We start from the raw sequence: 23,209 nt of genomic DNA on the forward strand, positions 1-23,209 counted from the left end.
TCTTGTACAATTTCAAGACAAATTAACAAACTAATTTTAAGATTTAGGTCCGGACATAAGGACCATATCATTTCAACCCGGTAGAGGATAAATAAAAGTGAATAATCTATAACTTTGAGATTGCCTAAATGACTTAGTATAACACTTTTAGGTTTCTAGCCCTTAAATTTTTGAGTGGAACTATATATGCTGCACAACTTCAAAAACAATTGACCTTTTCGAAAACCTAGCTAAACACCGTTTTCCGGTACGTTACCGTTTTAGCTCTGGGGAATCACACCAAATGAAGTACATAACACAGTTACAAGATATGTCTATTTTTCTATCATTATTTAACCGTTTACGGTGAAATAAATTGATTTTTTTGAAAACTATCAATATTCGTTTAATATCTATTGCAAATTATTCAAAAAAATAAATTGTTTATAATGAAATCAATAAAATTCAAACAGACGTAGTGGAATCTTCGATAGTAAATAAGGTTATTTTCTGCGTAAACTTGTATATTTACTTTATTTTTTTATGGAATTATTCATACAATGATATTTAATTATTTTCTTAAGGAGAAATAAGTGTTTTATTTCAGTTTAATTTAAAAAAAAAAGGCCGAAAACATTGACTTCGCTATTGCACTCCATTACGTGAATTCCCCACAGCTTTGTACAGAAAGTACCGGAAAACGGCGTTTAGCTAGGTTTTCGAATTCGTGAATATCTTTTCCACCATCACTGTGACTAGTAACTGTGACATCATATAAGTGGCTATTCTTTGATCCATAACTGTAAATTGAGAAAAAATTCTTAAAATTTTATAGATTTAATAAAATAAACATGATTCCAAAATAACAAAAAACAAAATGTCACTTTTAAAAACTTACACACTTCGTAGGTGGTGTAAAATATTATTCCAAAGAACAGAAACCACCAAAAAGATAGCTCTAGCTGTCCATACTAATTGGACACTGACTGTAGTTACTAGTATTCGGTAAAGGCAATACATGAAAAAAGTAACAAAAACTTTTCTTCTCTCAAAAAATATATAACAAGTACATACGATGGCTTCAAATAATCACCGCAAAGTTTGTATCTACTATAAACACACATTCAAACACAATGGTTCACAATATGTAGACCTCAAAAAATATTTTGTCTTCACTATTTAAATTAATATCTATAATACACATCTTCATCAAGACTTTTTGGGATCCTCTTTAGTGTCAGAATTTTCACCGCTATCCGAGGAAGTTGACTTTAACTTGTCCAAGTCTTCATCTTTGAGTTTTTGTGTAATTTGGTCTAGGTTCTCCAAATCTTTAAATGATATCTGACCAGAGCCTCTCTGTGCAGGTTTTGGCTGTAAATAATCGCAAACTTCATCATATATTTTAAAACAGTTCAGCATAAAGGCAAAAAACAGTTCAGCATCTAAGCAGTAAATGACCATTGTTATCGTATCAATAAGTTTTATAACAGCATAATTGTGATTGAATTTGTTTTACCAGTCACCTTACACTGGCCCACAGTACAGACCAGAATATCTGGCTCAACGGTAACTGTTTTTGGTGGTAACATAGCTCTACCATAGAGTTTCTGCAAAACATCAAGCGTTTGATATTGACCATCTTCGGTGAAAGCCAGTTTTTGATTCTTTCAATTGCATATCAGATTTACATCCTATGTTTGAAAGAAACTACCGAAACAATTTTTTATACTGAGCATTTTTTTCTAATAGTATTTGAATTTACAAATTGGTTCATAACGGTGAAATGACATCATATATAACACACGATTCATTCATAAATGGCTGTACCTGTACACCATGAAATTTTTATAAACTAATATGATAAGACTTTTGCTCAAATGAAGGATTACCAATTCAATAAGCTACAGAAAGCTTGTATAACATAGATAATGGTTGAATTCAACAATTTTTGCAAATAAAGGGAGGTAAATAGAACTAAATTATTGATACATATTTTGCCTGTTCTACAATAACCATTTTTTTTCCATAAAGCAAAATTATATTTGATTAAAAAACAACTGTCATAATTATAGAAAAGATATCAATTCTTTCTTTAATTGTTTATTAACTCCATAATAAAATGGTACTTAGCAAATATACTCAGCAAATAAGTGACTTCAGGCAATACATGGGCTGAAAGATTATCTGCAGTAATATAAAAAGCTTGCGGTCTCTATACTAAAAGAAACCTATCCCTGTTCTTAAATCATTGGATGTTTGTTTTATTAGATTTTAAGTAACACCAACACTGTCAAGTTCATATTGGGTCTTTTCCAGCTAGAGAAGTCCCAAGGACTCAGGTATCTTTCTTGTATTATTTCCGGCACAAGTGGACATATGAGTAGTACCACTGATCATCCATTAGCTAGCAGGATAGTTTCTGTGCAAGAAAGAATCCAAAGTCCCGGAAGGGATTCAAAACCCACAGGGGTATGGGGCAAGTGACTTAAAGTCAGTGACCTTAACCATGAAGGCCCCCTTTTTACATGCCATTGCTGTCACTAAATAAATTATGCATTTACTCTTTACAAAAATACCAGGACTGATGTAGTATCCAAGTGGTTTAAGTGTCTGAATTTAAACCCCAGATTTGTAGGGTCAAACCGTACTGTGGTCATGACCATGCCTCATCATATGTTACCAGTACTGGTTAGTTTCAAGAGGAAAAGATGAGAGTAGATCAAATAAACTTCAAGCTTTCTTCACAATAGACTTACTCCGAAATTATGAATATTTGGGTTTTTCCCAGCTAATCCATAGGTATAAACAAACTTTTACAGCTTAGAAAATAAGTGCAAGAAGTTGGCTAATCTATTGTGACGGGTAGTTCACCTAAAAGCTTTATTAAGTTCCGGATAACATTTATAGAGCTTAAATAAGTTATCTGTTACCTAAACATATCACAATGCTACATAAAAAATACTGATGTTTTCTTTTTCAAACAACAGTTATTATAAGGAAGCAGACTAAAAATAAGAAAATATGTACATATTCCTGTTAGAGCTAAGGTAGAACCACAGATCTTCCCTTATCTAACCAGTAAATTAACTATAATAACAACAAATGAAAAACTATTAAAGTATACAATACCTGAGATGGATGGGGCCTCCATCCTATGAAATAAATTACTTGAAATGTGGCTGGAACTCCTTTGTCATTACCATACATTTCTAGACAAAAAAACAACAACTTCAAACATATAAAATTAGTACAAAGAGTACATTCTTTTTCTTGCCATCCAGTTAGCTCTATAGGTAGAGCATTAGACTGTGAATCAGGTGACCAGGGTTCGATTCCCAGACAGTACAGGTCACTTTCATTGTGACTGATCATGAAATCTTTTACACATTCACTGTTCCTCTGCTCTGGCATGCACAGAAGTTATCAGTTCCTTGCAAAGGTGAAGGCTACAACTAGTACTGGTCAACTGCTTGACAACCTGCCAAGGAACGAACTGTGCTCTGGTAAATTCAATCTGGCTTACTGTCTTGATGCAGAGTGAAAACTACCAACACCACCACCATTTTTTTGGATGGTTTTAAAGTGACATTTATATTATCTACATGTAGGTCATACGGCTTCTGTCCAGCTGTATTGGTGCTGAAAGACCTCAACGGGCACCTGAGTAGAACCACCTACCTAACATAAGTTAGCTGAATAGCTTCCTCTTGTGAAACTAGGAGCATTATAGGCACAAGGCATGTGCTGTCCTTAAGATGTAAAATGTGAAAATGTGATCAGACTCAAATATGAATAATAAAGAAAAACAACTGACTTAACAAGGATTTTAAACAAATGTCAAAGGGTCATCTACTTATACCGGTAATGACTTGCCTCCTTACCATGTATTAAGACAGCACACCGAATAATTATCAAGAAATTGAGCAGTTACTGATGTGGCTAACGGACAAACAAGCACCATAAAAGAATACTACGAAGGTTAGCTGGGCATATTAAAATCCAAAGTCCTAGGTGGAATTCCAGCCAAAAGTGTTGAGGGGCAAGCAATCTGAAGATGGTAACCTAAACCACTGCGACATATAAAGTTTATATGGCTGTAATTTTAGCCTATTAAATTATGAGGGTGCTTCAAAAAATAATGTTACTTATGTGTTTCCATACTTAAATCGGACATTTTGGTTCAATAATTCTATTTTAAAAATGTTCATAAACTGTGACGAAAGGATGATTTCTAATTTGCTAACAGGAGATGAGACTTGAGTCTATACGTTTGAGCCACAAAGAAGATCAGAAAATAGGCAGTGGAGAGGTAAAAAAATAGAAACGTCCGGTCATAGCCAAAAACAGAAAAGCGCTACAAAAGTTTTAAACACAATTTTCTTTAATTCTTCTGGTCAAGTGGTACAAATACCTTCAAAGGAAGGGACATCTATTATTGAGAAGTTCTACAAGAACACTGTGCTGAATAAAATAAACAAATTCTATAAAAAGAAACAACACAAATGTTTGATTGAAGGGCATTTGTCTGCTTCATGACAATGCTCCAGCCTAATAAAGTCAGGTGGTAGTAGACTTTTGGAACAAAAAAAAACTTATTGTCTTAACCCATCCTCCCTACCCTCCATGTGACTTTTTCAAGACTCGAAAAAGATCTTTCAGGTCGGATATATAACAACAGGAGTGCACTTGGAAGCGCAGTATGTTAGTGTCTGACACAGATACCAAGGGGGCTTTTAAGCAATGGATTTTGAGATAGCTAAGGTGCATTTCCGTTATCATTTTGAGGCACTTTTAACCGTCTTCATTTTATTAATCAAGTAACATTACACCCTTGTATATCTACTCCAAGTACCTAACTGAAAGCACCTCTCAACACCTACCTCTGAATTTTATGACTTTTGTTTAATATTTGCATTAGAAAAAAGAAATACCTTTGTATATTTCGTCAGCTCTTTCTATTGTGGATCTTCGTAAAAAGTTTTTTCTTGACCATGCACAATTATTTTCTGCCATCCCTAAATAATTAAGATATAAGTAATTTAAAAAGATAAGACCAACAAGTTGATAATTTATGTATGTAGCTTTAGTTTTATTTTATTTCTAGCTTTTTATAATGAATTATGTCAAACCGTCACTGTAAATGTCACAAGATGATCGTGTAACGGCACCAGTGGAGGGAGACCTCAGGTGCCTCACTGTAATATCTCAGCAACAAGCAACTGCCAGTAAGTCGATATATATTTCTGTAGATTCATTATAAAGTATTCTGTTTTTTTTATGCGTTAAATGTCACGGCCAGTAAACCCATATGGGTGACTGTACACTCAAAGTCAGGCCATTCTAGAGCGTCCCGTGGAGATTTTTTCATTGATTTTTTTTCCAGCTGTTATTGGTGGAGGAAGACCCCAGATGCCCCTCCTGGCATTATTTCAGGCACGAGCGGACACCTGGGTAGAACCACCGAACTTCTGTTAGCCAACTGGATGGCTTCCTCACATGAAAGATTTCGACCCGAGTGAGGATCGAACCTACAGCGGTGAGGGACCTGTGATCTCAAGACAGCGACCTTAACCACTCGGCCACAAAAAAATACTTACCATCTCAAACATAATGGTACACCTTTACTTCTAAGTACACATGTAAATCAAAGTCAATGATGAAAAAAACCAACACAGGTCAATTTTCCATGTTTATAGATATACAATGTTTATATTTATATTGTGATATGTATGCAAATTAGTACATGTACAGTTACCACAATATCTACCGTGATGTGGTACCAGCAGGGAGTACTGCACTTAAATTTCTATTTTCACTGGTCATTTAAAGGAGTCAATAGAAATATAACAAGAGCTGTCGGAAGGACAGCACGCTCGACTATTCTAAGTGCTTGATAGTAAAAGAGCCTTGATAATGTTAAATTTTTTAAGTTCACAAAAGGGCTAATTTTCTTTTATAAATTCATGTTATAGGCCTAAGAGAGAGTCTAATTATACAGTATTGGCTTGACTTATAATTCGGAAGGTAATGTCACAAGGGTGTTTTATTGAGTATAATAATACTAATTACCTATGAATACATAAATTTGACAGAAAAGGTACAAAGGCTTGTTATTAAGATGTTTTATCAAGTAAATCACTGCTTTATTATCATGAATGCATGAAATTGTCCCAAAAATGGCACAAACCCTTCAGTAGTTATTGAGATAACAGCTTACAAGCAAAACTTTACCATGAATTTCTAAGTTGAAAAAGGGGAGAAAAATCAGCCTAAATGCAAGATAGAATTATGGATCTTTGTCAGTGACCTACAATTATGACCCTAAATGCATATGTGAAGTTTTAAATAAATATCTTTAATAGTTATTGAGATATGTAAAACTTGCATGTAAACATTAACCAAGAGACTAAATAGAAAAGGGGATATGAATCAGCCTTAATGCAAGATGGAGTTATGGAACTTGGTCAGTGACATACAATTATGACCCTAAGTGCATGTGTAAAGTTTCAAGTAAATATCTCTGAAGACCTTTAACCTTTAACCAAAATTTCTAAGTTTCAAAGGGGCAAATAATTCTGCAAATATTGCAGGCAGAGTTATGCAATTTTGCAAACTGATGTACATTGTTACTATAAAAAAGCATTTTAAATTTCAATTGAATATCTCAAGCAATAATTGAGATATTTGACTTTACAAAAAACTTTAACCAAAACTTCTCAGTTAAAAAGGGGCATAATTCTGTCAATATTGTAGGCAGAGTAATCTAACTTGTCAATCTGATGTACCTTGTTACTATAAATAAGTATTTTAAATTTCAATTGAATATCCCAAGCAATAATTGAGATATTTGACTTTACAAAAAACTTTAACCAAAATTTCTAAGTTAAAAAGGGGCATAATTCTGTCAATATTGTAGGCAGAGTTATCCAACTTGTCAATCTGATGTACCTTGTTACTATAAATAAGTATTGTAAGTTTCAATTGAATATCTCAAGTAATAATTGAGATATTTGACTTTACAAAAAACTTTAACCAAAATTTCTAAGTTAAAAAGGGGCATAATTCTGTCAATATTGTAGGCAGAGTTATCCAACTTGTCAATCTGATGTACCTTGTTACTATAAATAAGTATTGTAAGTTTCAATTGAATATCTCAAGCAATAATTGAGATATTTGACTTTACAAAAAACTTTAACCAAAATTTCTAAGTTAAAAAGGGGCATAATTCTGTCAATATTGTAGGCAGAGTTATCCAACTTGTGAATCTGATGTACCTTGTTCCTATAAATAAGTATTGTAAGTTTCAATTGAATATCTCAAGTAATAATTGAGATATTTGACTTTACAAAAAACTTTAACCAACGCAGACGCCGACGCGGACGCTGACGCCGACACCGGGGCGACTACAATAGCTCTCATATTCTTCGAATAGTCGAGCTAAAAATTCAGTCTGACATGACAAAACTTGTATCTTTTTTACTATTTCAGTACAATCAATCAACGCCGCTAGTCTTGTTCATGCAAAAAATGTAAATATTGTAATTTTATTCCTTACCTTTCAGATCATACATTAACTCTTTATTGTGGGTTGAAAAAATTTCATCTATATCTGGAAAAAAAGAAAATTATTTATCCAAAATCCCCACTGATTCACCGTAAGGGCTTTTTGAGCCAAGGATTCAATATTCAAGATTTGGGAGCACTCATGAAAATTACTGTTTTATTTCTGTAGAGTGAAATTTGATTCAGGAAAAGCATATAACAAATAATAGTCGGGGGAAAATATACCTATTGGATGGCAAATATTGACAACACATCAACATATGAAATATTACTTATTTATGCTTGACTTTTATACCTGTCATTACAATTTCAAACAAACAAGGACAGGAGAGACTGTCATCAGTGACCTTCCATTGGAGAGAGGATCACTAGACACAATTCCTTCAGTTTTGTCAATGAATCTAATATTTGTTTTTATAAGGTCTCAATAAATAATTATGATAAAAATAATGTAGTATGTTTTGTTTCTTTCTTCTGACAAACAAAACAAATGCTAAATTTTAAAAAAATCAAATATCCTTTTTAGTGTTTCCATGCAATTTGTTGTAAAGGTACACTTAAAAAAGAACCCTACATGGAAAAAAAACAAAAAATTAAAAAAAACAATATCAAAGTACTTTCCAGTGTTTAATGGAAAAAAATCTATTTTAAAAAATTCCTGGGTTTTTATGAAGTAAAAGGGGGACCGAGCAGTAACCCTGCAAATATAAAAACATTAAGTTATAAATCAAATCTACATTCCTCTAAATATTATAACTTAAATATGTTGAAAGCTTAAAATATGTTTTGAAATGCACAATTACAAGGTATGTTTCCTGGCTCTAACCAAGCCTCAAGATTATTAAACTTTTTTCTGAATTCTGTCTTTAATCTCAGGATTTTCATTGGTCAGTGTACATTCTGTGCCAGTTTCTCACCAATCAAATACCTAAGATCTTAGAAAATTCTTTTTAACTTTGGACCATGTACTTATGTTAATAAAGAGCTTTTATCCTGAGAGACTTACACTTAAACCTCTAATCTACCTCTCCTCTTAAATCTACATTAAACATATAAATCTGCTCTACTTATTGAAGCTTACATTTTGACTGCTTACATTCTGGGACTTATTGAAGCTTACATTTCGACTGCTTACATTCTGGCTCCAAAGAATTATACTGTCCTCTCAGATATTCATGTATGCCTTGGTGAAGTAATGTTCAGTTAATTTCATGCATAAGGAATCATTAGTGCCACTGACAGGGCTTGATCTCCCAACCTCCTGATCCCAAAGCCAATATCTTACCATCAGACCACTGCTATCCACAAGTTTACTTACCCCTTCTTTTTCTTGCTCAGCAAGTTGTAAAGATACTCTTAGTTCAAATAAAGTATCACCACCAAATAAACACCCTAGAAACACTCCATCCTTCTTCAATGCATTATGTACCTATAATTATAACAAAATAACATTAAGTAAAATATTATTTTAGACATTATAAATATGCATAACAAATCTACTGTTTAACTTCTTAATTTTTCGGTATAATACATGCCTATAGCATTTAAAAATAGCATATCGGGCATAACTTTTCACCTGTGTATAACCATAATCTTTCAATAAACAAGCATAAAGGTTTGCTTTTATGAATGTACTATTATTCAAATTTGAAGCCAGGTGACAGCCAAGTGATTCAGCCAGCAGACATCACTATTCAGCCACTGGCTGCCACACACATAAATATATCACAATAGAAGATCAATGCAAAGATACTATACCTAAGATTTCTGGCAGTTAAATACATAAAGAAACATTCTAGTTAAATGTTGCACAATATGCATGTAAAAATGTTAAAAACCAAGCAAGACATGTCATAATGAACACTAATATGTTTAATGTATTTATTTTATTTTCATCCGTCGGCTAGGCACAGTATTATTATAATTGCGGGGTTTGGCAATTTGAAATAAAACAGAAGTAACAATTATCTATCAGGAAATCATGATTCTATATATGTTTTTCATGTACTAGTAATAACCTTTTTGCGCTACAGTCCTGAGTACAATATAAATCAAATCTGAACATAAATAATGCCAAAATATATCACAGTTATACACATATAGTTATCTTTAACTACATGTATCATACCTTTTTCTATGTCTACTTTTAGTTTTTCTATTCTACATCTATTTATTTAATAAAATGTCCAAAAAACTGAGCAATCTTTTGTATTTTAGTGACAATTTTTTGCATTTTTAAAACCCGCATTCAGATCATTTGATTTTTTTTGCCAAAACAAATAAATATTATAAATCTAAAACAGCTCTAATGTTGACAATCTATTATATTCTATTAATTTATATACATGTACCTGTCTGAAGCAACCTGGTAAGTCATTGACCCAGTGTAAACTGAAAGTAAAACAAAAATGATATAAAGTATTTAGTTCAAGTTTTACATTCAATTAAATGAAAAATTCTTTATTTTGACATCACAAACTTCTATTTTTTGTCAGGTCAATAAATTTTGGTTTGAACATTTTTTCTGTTGTAATTTCTTGGCAGTTGTTACACATTACCGGATTTCCTGGATAATTGACCAGAAGTAACCAATTTCTTCTCTGCAAGAACTCTTTATAAAAAATTTTACTTTCAAGAGAGTGTTTTTTTTTCAAATTTAGGAAAATACCACTAAACTACTGAAATTAAACAGTCTTTGAAGGGGTCTATTTGTTGGAGTGGATAAGGGTTCTTATTTCTAACTACATCCTTCTGGAAGCTGTGGTAATGAATCTGTTCACAGATATATCAGGTCAGCTTACTAAGCAACAAGTGATTCTACCAATGTGACCAGTGCCGACCATGATCAGCTGGCACATTTGTGCTTGCACTATTAGTCTGTATATATTTTGAAATTTTCCTTTAAAATGAATAAAAAATCAAAATACCCCTTTATTTAATATATATACATGTACTGTCAAATTTAAGTTACATTATTAGTTATAAAGATTACTGACAGGTTATATGGCCTTTTACATGACCCGCACATAGAAGATATTGAATGAGTGTAGGTTAAATACTAAATTTATTGAAAAAGATTAATAAAATCATAATATGCCAGCCTCTGGCGAGCATAATATTGTTTTATTCAACGAGTTCAAAAATTTAGTATTGAATCTACACAAATATAATGTTCTATTTATCACATATATAAAATAAGAACGATGAACTATTGAAAAGAGTCAACTTCCATTGACACGCATATAGTCCTTTAATGCTAATTTTATATATATATCACGTCAAAGTGTTATTACACTAGTGTAATATTGTTTTTATTAATTGGCTTTTTTACACTCCTGCAGCGCGGTTTATGTGATAAAGTCATATAACCTAACAAGAATCTTTAAAAGGAATATAGCAAACTTTCTTTTTAGAATAAAAAATTGAGATTTCTTCATAAATTGATAGCAGCCGTGTATAAATATATAAACGTCATACACCAAGAAAAGCAATCACAAAAGCTCACATGTGTCAGGTGAGCTAAAAAAGAACTATTTTACCTTAAACTACTAACAACAATATCTAGAGATTCATCTTTAAATGGCAGAAATTCTTCATCCATCACAATTCTATGTGTAGGAACCTCCTGTGATACCTCACTCTGAAGCTGTTATGATGAAATCAAATAATCATATGTTTGTTTGTTTGGGATTTACATCACACTAACACAGAAAATTCATATTGGCACATTTCCAGCTTTGCTGGTGAAGGAAGACCAAAAAACGGGCACCTGAGATTTAGAACCACCAACATTCTGTAAGCTCGCTGGATAGACTTCTCACATGAAGGAATTCAAAGACGCTGGCAAAGAGTTAATCATATGATGATTACAAATGTTGCAGAGGGGTTTACAAATATGGCATGCTTACATTAAAATAAGCTGCAACATTAATGACACACAGTAATGAGCAAGAACTCCTTTTAGTGTTAAATTTTTATTATTGTATGTCAAAAAGAATCGCAGTATTTCAAATGAATCACAGTTACCTTGGTATACATGTATCAACTAATTATTAATCAGTTGGATTTCATACATACTAGTTGATTAATAAAGGCACACAAAAGAGATAGATATGCAAAAGCTATAAATAAATACAGCCAGAATAAAATCAAAATAGTGTGTGTGTTTTGTACAATTTTTAGCCATATTTGAGTCTTTTGTTTGTTTGTTTCATTTTTACGCCTTTTTCAACAGTATTTCAGTCATATAGGCGGGTAGTTTCCTAACCATCGTTCCTGGAGAGTTACACCAGTACTAGACTACCTTCCTCCGCGCTAAACTACCAAAGCATCTCCCGGGGATCGAACCCATGCCAGAGAGGTAACTGGATTAGAAGTCATCGACTCTAACCCCTCGACCACGGAGGCTGTCATATTTGAGTCAAAAGCATTCAAATGCTTTTTTCATTTCAGGGTCATTTTTTACAATTAAAATAATTATTTCTGGACAATGGAGTTAATTATCCAAAATCACTGGTCCAGATCTATATCAAACAGTATATTAATTTTGAGAGTGTCAGCTTAGCGGCTGAGGTGTCTGCCTTACAACCCATGGATCATAGCCAACAGAATAGCCTTTTTATAGTCATGACCATGGTTCAACTCCCAACATACTAAGGTTTTGACTAGTTCAAGGAAACAAACTCTTAGCTGCTGTATTAAGCTTTCATGACCATCAAACAATAACTATGTTAAAACTAAAAGAAATCCTAGACAGCCATACCAGCATTTTTTCTGACAGTTCACACTGATATATAGTTTTCACTGTATCTTTCAGTAAGTGTTTTGAAACATAGCCTCTACCACAACCAAGATCTACTAATATGTCAAACTCTCTGAAAGCATAAAGTGATAATAATTACATTAATAAGTACATGTACATGTATATAATTATCTCCATATCACAACAACCATGGCTCAGATTTTACATGGTGACATTGTAACAATGTTTAGTTCATTTACATTGAAATGACCTTTAACCTTAACATTCTTTTCTGTAAATTTCCACTGACCATATTTTACATGTAGAACATTATATTCTGGGAGATTTCCTGCCAGATAATAAAGCTGACTAGAACACACTTGTCTTTTTTCTCTAAGAGTCTGATTATATTCACACTTGTTATTCAGAATCGCATCAACCAACTTAAATGATTAATAAAAGTATACATGTACAAAGAATATTACATATATTTTAGGCTTACAGAAAATATATGGGCAAGATAAATATTCAAAATGGCTTCCAGAATCCTGGATTTTTTTAATAATTATTGTTACTGAATTTACTTAATACAGGTCATAAAATACATTGTTAATACATTCATCATACTTAAGAGTGAGAGAATAGTAATTTTAATTTTCTTGACTCAGTTTTGTTTTTGTTATTAAATTTTAATGTTCAAGAAATACTAGTCATAAATATAGTTTGTCATTGCTTAATAATGATGAAGAATGTGGTCAGCATGGAATAACCATTACAGGGTTCGGCTACTGACCCAATACAAAATAAACAGATCTTAGGAAAATCATATCAGATCTCGACCAAGAACTTACACAAAACTTAAGTTCAACCATGATATTTGTCAAATCACATTTTCAATTTAATATTGGTTCATTATACCAGCTCAAAAATAGTAGCGAACAAACTTCTCTCTTTTACAAAACATGTATCAATATTGTGAATTTCCTTTTACAATCATGAATAAATTAGTAACCCTTAGAAATAAATATCTCTAGTACTTTAATCATTTCAAAACATACAGGTCAAAAATGAATTTACATTAAAATTTACAGAGGTCTTTAAAGCCACTGCTTTACCAATTAATGATATAAATAAATGAATAACACAAACCTTTTGACGTCTAAAACTCTATCAGCCAATCTGTAACCAAACTGAAAATAGAAATGATGACAATCCATCAAAAGGTTGGTAGAATTTTACACTGACATAGCTCCCTTTCCTTTGTTTGGGTTTTACGTCACACCGACACAGTATTGGTCATATTGCGACATTCCAGCTTTACTGGTGGAGGAAGACCTCAAGTGCCCTTTCGTGCATTATTTCAGGCACAAACGGCCACCCGAGTAGAACCACGGATGTTCTGTAAGCTAGCTGGATACCTTCCTCACATGAAGGAATTCATAGTCCCTTTTGGGATTCCAACCCACAGTGGTGAGGGGCAAGTGGTTTGAAGTCAATGACCTTAACCACTCGGCCACTGACGCCCCACACTGACATGGTTTGAATTAACCCTTAATGCTGTTAAATATTGTAAATTGCCTGCTGCACAGTAAATGGGCCAATTTTTCAAAAATACATGTAATGCAGGCTTTTTCAAAAAATATATTGCATTTTCTAACATTTTTTGTGTTTTTATATAGGACTTACTATAAAGCAAAATGTGCCCCAAATTTTTTTGTGATAGCATTACCCAAAATAAAGATACAGACATTTTTATACCCTAAAAATGTCCAATTTTACATGTAATGTGTTAGCATCTGTTTTTTTGGTGTTTTTAGAATTAACACCACTATTATCTGTTTTAATTTATCACTTAAATTTTTTTTGCACATAGAAAATTTAATAACCTTTCCAGTGATATATAATACTTGGTATACATCATCCTGGTTTTTAGCGTTAAGATGATTTTAGTAAAATCAGACTTTTGTAATGCATCAGTTTTTTCAAAATTCAGTTGTTAAGCAAACAAGTATACCTTTAAGCAATTACAAATAAAATAGTACTTTATTGTCTCAATCTAATGAAATATGAATTAAAAACATATATTAAATGTTTTCAATTCAAATTTTCAAACATTTTTACCAAAATAGGTATTTTAGTGGTAAAAAAAATTTTGTGATGAAAAAACTGTAACATCCGTCCCCCTCTCATAAAATATCCAATTATAAAACAATACTCATAAAAAACAATGTTTCTGGTGCTTAATGATAGCCTTACAATAAAAATGTTATAAAAAATTCCAATTTCTATGTTAATGAGAAAAAAAATACAATAATGTAAAAGTTGTCTGTAACATCTGTCCCCGTAACATCCGTCCCCCTATATAAGATGCTTATTAAATCTCACATAAACTGTAACTGGAAAGGGAATTTTACACTAAAACACCAAAGCAACAATGAAAAATGAAGAAATAACAGAAATAAAGCACTGAAATGATGTATTTATAATAAAAAATATTATTTGTAAACACAAAATTCCTTAATTTTGAAAAAAAATCAGTATTTTTTGCTCTGATAACAAAATTATTTACTTTAAAATAAAATTTATATTTTATTTCTTAACATTAAGTGGACCTATGAGCTTATTAAGATAATATTTAAGCTTATATGAATTTATAACAAATATAATCTTTTGTTATTCTGTGTTTACAAACTAAGGGTACAGAAGGGGACGGATGTTACAGAATTGAACTAAAAATTCTTTTTACAGTAATACTAAACTTATCTTGTTCTTATGATGCATCATAGAGAAGTAGTAAGCTTTGCAACTGTATAGGAATGTTTCACACAACAAATAAAATACTATTTAAAAAAAAAAACTAGAAGAAACAAACACAAAATCCTTAACAGGATAATTATATAGAAAGAGGTGCCAAAGATAGAGATGTTGAAAGTATCTTTGTGATTAAAATTGGTCAATTGTTAAAACATAAATTCTTTAGCCTTAAATAGTTAACAAAGCATGTATCCCAGCCGGAATACGGACAAAAGCCCCCACTTTTTACAAGGGGGGGCTTTCGTCCGTGGCGGGCTTTTGTCCGACACTCATCCCAGCCCCTTATAAAACAGTGGGATATGGATCCTAACACACAGAAGGGGCTTGCACTTTATTGAAAGTTAACGAGCTGTATATTGGGAGCTGTGTATATTGGGAAGAGTGATATATTACAAAACAGTAGGGGTTGCCAATTAAGGGTGATATATATTATGCTTAAAACAGTGGGAGGGACTACCATATCTGTTTCAAGAATGTCTGTCATTAAATATTGAAGTTGAAGATCATTTAAGTCAAAGGATTTATTGAACTTCAAAATTTTTATAGGCTAAATATGTAGTCACTGAAAATTTTAAACAAATAAAAAAATATAATTCAACACCCTGATTAAAATTTTTTAGATTTTTTTTTTCCCCCAAAAAAACTCAAGCACATTTTTTTCATACAATTTGACCCATTTAATTATTGTTAATAAAGTGAAAGAAACTTGTAAGTAAAGGATAAGGTAAGGATTCTTGTAATGAAAAAGTTGGAATAATTGTGAAAATTATTCTGTAAAAAAAACCCTTCGCCAAATTATTTTGCACCTATGAATTTTTTTTGAATGACAAATTAATTCATTAAGTTAAAGCAGTTCATGTACACTGACATATTTACACAGAGAATTATTAAAAGTTAGAAATAATGAGATTATGATTCTGAATCATAATGAAATCTTTGGATAATGCTGCTAACATTCCACATTAATTTACTTAAAATTTCATCAAATCGATAGAACTTAATTGCAGCAATTTAAAATCTTATAATTTTTAATGAAAATTTTTAATTGTGTATAATTTATGTACTTAGTAATGAGAAATTCAAGCTTGCATATGTTTCAATCTGAAAACTTATTTACTTCACACTGTATCATATCTTTTACAAATATAAATTTTATTATTTAACTAATTTAAAAGAGTTTTGTAAATAATTTCATGTATACAAAGGTACCGTTGGTATGACATTTTCTTTTTAACGTTTATGCATTATCTGGAAACAAAGATTCTTTTGTTTAATTAGCAATGTTTTTATTTTATTCCAAACATTTCAATGTTCATTCAAATGTAAGTTAAATGGAAGAAAACTAAGTCAATGCAACTTTTCATTGTGAAACGCAAATCGTAAGAAACTCCATAATTGTCTGGTATATTTCTACACTTTTCTCATAATTTGTTCAATTATTTTACATTTATTGTACTGTACAAAGCATATACTCTTATAAATTATATTACTTTAAAATAAAACCAAAAAAAAAGTATGAACTATGAGCTTTAAACATCTAGCGTAACATCCGTTCCCCCCAAAAATGTAACATCCGTCCCCCTGATACCAATTCATTTTTGGGTTATCTGACAAGAAATATACAAAAGAAAGTCCTATAATTTCTACTGTTTTATAAGAAATGAGTTTGCATATTTGATTTAAGTATGATTTGGTGTACCTATCCTTGTTTTATTTCTCTCTGTTTCTAACATGTTTGAAAATTTCATTTTGTGTGAAAAATACTGAAAATTTGAAAGCAAATATTTTTATATCTAAGATGAATTTTCTGGATTTTTTTTGTAACATTAATCAGAACACATAATATTTGTATAAAATAAAGAGGAATAATACAATTTTTATTATAAACTGTAAGATATTCAGACTTTCAGTATATCTTTGTAACATCCGTCCCCTACCCACACAGTCCGCAAGAGATGTAATATTTTGAAAATGGTATCCAAAAAGTTATCCTTTCTTTCCAAAAATATTGTCATAGACACCCTAAGGTACTTAAAAAGAGCAAATATTGTCTTGTATGTTTAACTTTATTTTTTGACTTAGATGCTAACACAATTGGCCCATTTACTGTGCAGCAGGCAAAATGGACTTGTCAATCATTCACATAAACAAAGCTTTTCACCATTTTAGGTAGGCATCAAGATTATAGTGTCACAGGAGGTATTCATAAACAATATTGTGTATATATTGTTTGTTTAATATTTATTTATTTAAAGTTGATTAATTAGCATTAAAATTATTTTGAAATAATTGGTCTTCTTATCCTTTAGGCAAGGAAACCTAGAGGAAAATTATTAATGTATTGAATATGAAACACACTCGTCATAGCAGCCAGAAAAGGTCTAAAATAATCTCGAGATGAAAGGTGTAAAAATAATCGAAAGGTTTTGACATATTTACAAATTGTTTTTCAGCTTTTCAATGCACCAGATTTTTATGAAGAGCCTGGATTTTTTATCATATCATACGGGGAAGTCAAAGGCTGGGCTTTGGCTTGCAAGGCTATAGACTACATGTGTATATATTTAAAAGAAAATCAAATAAAAAACAACTTAAGAATACATAGAATTTATTATCTATCAATGAAATTTTCAGTGTCAGTTCAAGTGGGGCGGCGCCATTTTCAATGTAATTCAATGAAAATGGGCGGGATATTCCGATAATGGACAATTGCATCTTTTCGGATAAATAATAATCATAGAGAATAATCCGAGTGAAAACGGAAGCGGTGCATATAATACAGAATGACACCTTTAAAACGGAAAAATTAACTATTTTTTTTAACCAACTTCCCCGTTCATAGGCTTTGCCTAATTTCATATTAATAAATGATATAAGGATCTAGCTGGCCGGGTGGGTTCAAGCCCCGTCAGAGGCAAGCCTTTGCTTCCTTGAGCAAAAAAGTTTACATTCATTGCTTAGTATTGCCTATTGGTTGGTTCCAGGAATTAACAACCAAACTAAAATAAATAAACTTTGCAGTCAACACTGGTCAATTCCGTGGAATCCGGGTCAGCTCGGCCCTAAAACATACTCGGCCCCCGAGTCAGCTCGGCCCTATTCCAACTCGGCACGGGTCAACTCGGCCCACTTTTAAAAATGGGTAAAAGACATCAAAGGACTCCTATTGTCACGGGCTATTATTATCAATCAATGTGTATGTTAAGGATACCGATTAATTAGGTGATAATTATGATTGACTCATTCATTCAAATTTGATAAGTGACCACCTGCAATTAATTAGAAGCTTATGCTATAAAGTAAACATGTTTTTGTTTCATGTTTTTGAAAATTACTGTACAAACAAAATGCATCAAAGGAAACACATTTTTATTTAAATTATATCTATATTCACAGGCACAAGTATCGGACGTGGGAAGAAAAAATATGAAGTCATTTTATCAATCTGTTCATATTTTATCTTCCCAGGTTCGATAATCGTGTCTGTGTCTATATTAATTTTATCGAATCTGCAAGACAAATAAATATTTTTTTTCTAAATATACTTTATTTTGGCAGAGGTACAATGTATAATTACATAATAATAATAAGATATTTCTTATTATTCATTTACCTTAACAACATGCTAAGCAAAGTAAAAATGTTATAGGCCTATATATTTTTGGAAAGTGGGCCGAGTTGACCCGTGCCGAGTTGACCCGTGCCGAGTTGGTAGAGGGCCGAGTTGACTCTTTTCCAATTCCGTGTACTACTTACTTCTTCCTTAATATATTCATAAACTTTGTAATCCGGTAGAAGCGCAGTTCTATCCCTCTGAATTCTTTTGGCTTTTCTGTCAAACACGTTCATGGTAGTTTCTCCCTTTGGTGTAGTTAAACATTTGCAAGAAACAGTCAACAAACGTTCGAACGAGTTTGCCAACCTCGCACAGCTTAGGAACCGAGGTGTCACGCTTCGAATCATAATTAGATGTTTCAAGTTTGGTTAAATGTTTACTTTTGAAGTATCATTGAATAAAAACGGACGAATTAAACAATAATTTGAAGCAAATTCAAGTTAGCCAAAAACTCGTTTCATGGGCGCAGCCATTTTTTAAAGGGCTAAACTGTTGACGAAAGAATTTAACTGACGATGTAGGATAGACATTTTTTATCCCCCCCCCCCTTTTTAGAATATGATTTTGGCGATTTATGTACATGACACATTAATCTACAAAATGCATTGAATAACATGTTGCAGTACATATGATCATTAATGGAGGAAGTGTGCTTACTGGTGTATAGGTTACTATTAGAGCACCGTCCTCAGGCGCAGATTTTAAGAGGGAGGGGCAGGTACATGTCCACTTTATTTCCCTCACCCTACCCAACAGGAAATCCTGGATATGCCCCTGGAATTCCTAACCCCATGGTTGTGGGTTAAGATGCCACTCGAGATGAGAATCCCATCTCACATGTCTTAAAAGCGCTTAACTGGTCTTAATTAATTAAGGTCAACATATAAAATCTGTGAAATGACAACATGCAGGTAAAATCATGTTTGCCATTTCAAAGCACTCCATACCTCATTGATGGTTCTCCTTTACTTGCAATCTGGGAGGTTATAATGGCTTCAAACTCAAGATGATGCACAAAAACTTACGGTTCCAATGAAACATGTATACATGTAATTGTTTCATAAAACCTTATTCATCAATGTGAGTCTCCTTATTTGCTAAAACCATACGGCTTCCAAGTTCACCATGCTTGTCTTATAGTAATGGAGGTTTTTTTTTGTTTTGGTAGCACAGTATAGTAACTTCATATGACAACATTCAAGCTTTACTGGTGGAGGAAGACCTCAGGTGCACCTCTGTACATTATTTCAGGCAAAAAAATGGCACTCGAGTTAAGAACCACCAACGTTCTGTAAGCAAGCTGGATAGCTTTCCCACATGTAGATAATCTGATGATGCTTGAACAACTGGAACCTAGCAGTGAGAGGCATGTGATTTGAATTCAACGACCTTAACCACTCAGCCATGAACGCCCCTGTGGAGTTTAGTATTAGAGGTCTACAATATTTCTATAACAGACTTGTTATATATACAACATGTATTGTTTACTGAAAACTACTTACCAAATACAATGAGTTATCATTCAACTATGAGAGTCAGCTCGCTTACAATGTTGCTCAATAAGGGGAGCATCTGAATTGTAATCCAGTGGTTATTGTGCCAAACTCTGGCGAGGCATAATTTACAGTATATTTGAAAATTGATCACAGACTTTGAATCTAAATGGTCATTTGTCTTTCACCACTGATTCAGAATCATGTGGGATAAATACCAATAAACAATTAAAATCATTCTCAGCTTCAAACCTTTTACTTTTCTTTTTTATATCGATATTTTCTTACAGAGCATATTACAATTTTCAATCAGGACATGATATTAAGATGAAATTCCAAAATAAGTCAGAGGACGATCAGGATTACTTGACAGACTCTGTAAAATATTAAACACTTTCTGTTACCATGGTTACAACTGGGTAATTATTCACAGGAGACAGCGATGCTCGACTAATAAAATACTGGACGCAGTAAGGAAGACAAAACTATGAAAGAACTAGAACTGTGTCCATAGGACACGGATGCCCCCACTGACAACATATATATGGTATATAGTGAAAAAATCAACAAAGGGCTATAATTCTGTTAAATTTGGTCGCAGCAAAAATTCCTTCCTTAACTTGCATCTACACATTAAGGTTGTTCATCCCTGGAAGTTTAAGCAAAATCTGCCATCCGGTTTAAGAGGAGTTGCGTTCACAAAATTTCTATATGGTATATAGTGAAAAAATCAACAAAGGGCCATAATTCTGTTAAATTTGGTTGCAGCAAAAATTCCTTCCTTTACTACCATCTACACATTAAGGTTGTTCATCCCTGGAAGTTTAAGCAAAATCTGCCATCTGGTTTAAGAGGAGTTGCGTTCACAAAATTTCTACATAGTATATAGTGAAAAAATCAGCAAAGGGCCATAATTCTGTTAAATTTGGTCGCAGCGAAAATTCTTTCCTTGAATACCATCTACACATTAAGGTTGTTCATCCCTGGAAGTTTAAGCAAAATCTGCCATCCGGTTTAAGAGGAGTTGCGTTCACAAGTTTTCGGGATGTACGGACGGACAGACGGACAAGTGCAACGCTATATACTCCCCACTTTGTGGGGGCATAAAAATCAATTATGTATAATTATGTATTAAGTTATAGTAAAAAAATAACATTGTTAACATAAATTCCAAGATCAAGGGGAATTATTCTGGAAATAGTCACGCTAGAGTTATAAACCTAGTCACATAACATGTGTGTAATGATAAGAAATATATATTTGAAGTTTGAAGTAGATACCTTAAAAAGTTATAATATTTCTTTAAGAAAATCCTTAGTTCAAAGAGAGATAAATCTGTAAATATTGCTTCAAGAGTTATGAACAATGTCACATAAAATGTAATTGATGATAAGGAATAAGTATTTGAAGTTTGAGGTAGATACCTTTAAAACTAAAAAAAGTTATAGTAAAAAATAACATTTTTCAAATAAAAAATCTTAGTGTATGGGGAGATAATTCTTGCAATATTGGTGCTAGAGTTATGAACTCTTGACACATAACATGTGGTTAATGATAAGGTACATATATTTGAAGTATGAAGTTGATCCCTTAAGAAATAAATGAGTAACAGTAAAAAATAATATTTTTTAAAGGAAAATTCTAAATTCAAGGGGAGATAAATCTGAAAATATTGGTGCTAGAGTTATGAACCTTGTCACATAAGATGTGGTTGATGATAAGGTACATAAATTTGAAGTATGAAATTGATCCCTTAAGAAATAAAGAAGTAACAGTTGAAAAATAGTATTTTATAAGGAAAATTCTAAGTTCAAGGGGAGATAAATATATTTATGAACCTTGTCACATAAGATGACATATATTTAAGTTTGAAGTTGATACCTTAAGAAATGACAAAGTTATAGTGAAAAATATTTTACTGCACCAAAACTTTAATCTGAAATCTGGAGGCGGATGCGGACCCCAGCGCCAGGACGAGTAGGACAGCTCTCCATATACTTCGTCAAACTCCTCACAGTGATTAACCCCCTTTACAGATTGTAATCACTGCCTTCCCAGACGTCACATGATGATGAAAGTCACATGACGATGAAAGTCACATGACATAATGTCAAAATTCAAATGTAAATATCAACCGTTACATAGAAAATCTAATGTCAATTTTCTCTTTCCGTTTTATTTTTAACTTTTCGTACCTACGTTCGTTATAGTTTATAAAAAAATTAGCAAAAGTATACAAAATAATGAAAACTAAATTCAAAAGCTAAAAAATATAAAATATCAGAAATTCTGATATATCGGACCATGGTGGCAGAGATCTCTGTGTACTGATATTAAAGGGGAGATCACTGCGTTGGAGATTGATACTTCGTATAGTCAAGCTAAAAACAGCAAGATTTTCAATAATGCTAATATCTTTATAACACATAAAACAGTTTATCTTCAATGATGAGCATAATTATAAAACATCCTTTTGGAAATATTATTTCTTCATATACATGTATGAAACATCTCAATAACCCAAATAATGAAATTTCTTTTTGGGTTTCAAAAGAAAGGTCTCCAAACTATGATTCAAGGACAGGAATGATAGTATTAACTTTTAGCCTTCTATCAGCAATTGAATGTACCCATACAACAAGAACATACCTAGAAAAGCAGGCACAGTGCCATCTGATCATGATCTGCACTGATTGTTATTTAGAAATCATGTGTTTTAAATTTTATATAAATGAAGAATGGTTTGTCCAGATTGATGAACAGGCAAGTCAATTTAAGATATTTAGCGGGATACCGGAAATTTAACGTGTTGATTTCAAACAAATTTCTTTTATAAACAACTCTTAAATAATGCACAGAAAATAACATTAACAAAACTAGAAACTATTTACAAAATCCACATACATGTTTAGTTATTACTGAAATTTGTTGGTTATATACAATTAACTTGTCCTGCTCTGAAATAAGGACAGTCAATAACAATCATACAATGCAAAACAA

At 32.2% G+C, this 23,209-nt stretch overlaps 1 protein-coding gene across 1 annotated transcript; it reads right to left on the reverse strand.

Moving 5' to 3' along the window:
- Nucleotides 1–857: 857 nt before the first annotated feature.
- On the reverse strand, nt 858–19,195 carry LOC132742183 (arginine-hydroxylase NDUFAF5, mitochondrial-like). Its single transcript, XM_060730509.1, has 11 exons — nt 18,857–19,195; nt 13,436–13,476; nt 12,308–12,419; nt 11,085–11,191; nt 9,897–9,936; nt 8,831–8,974; nt 8,237–8,243; nt 7,538–7,591; nt 4,914–4,997; nt 3,112–3,191; nt 858–1,353 (listed from the first exon to the last, which is right to left on the reverse strand). Exons 1-11 carry the CDS (start codon nt 19,061–19,063, stop codon nt 1,189–1,191), a joined length of 1,041 nt encoding a protein of 346 aa, XP_060586492.1. The 5' UTR covers nt 19,064–19,195; the 3' UTR covers nt 858–1,188.
- Nucleotides 19,196–23,209: the final 4,014 nt, after the last annotated feature.

This window comes from Ruditapes philippinarum, unplaced genomic scaffold, assembly GCF_026571515.1.
Source record: "Ruditapes philippinarum isolate M1 unplaced genomic scaffold, ASM2657151v2 ctg236_1_1_1_1, whole genome shotgun sequence".
Lineage (NCBI taxonomy): Eukaryota > Metazoa > Mollusca > Bivalvia > Venerida > Veneridae > Ruditapes > Ruditapes philippinarum.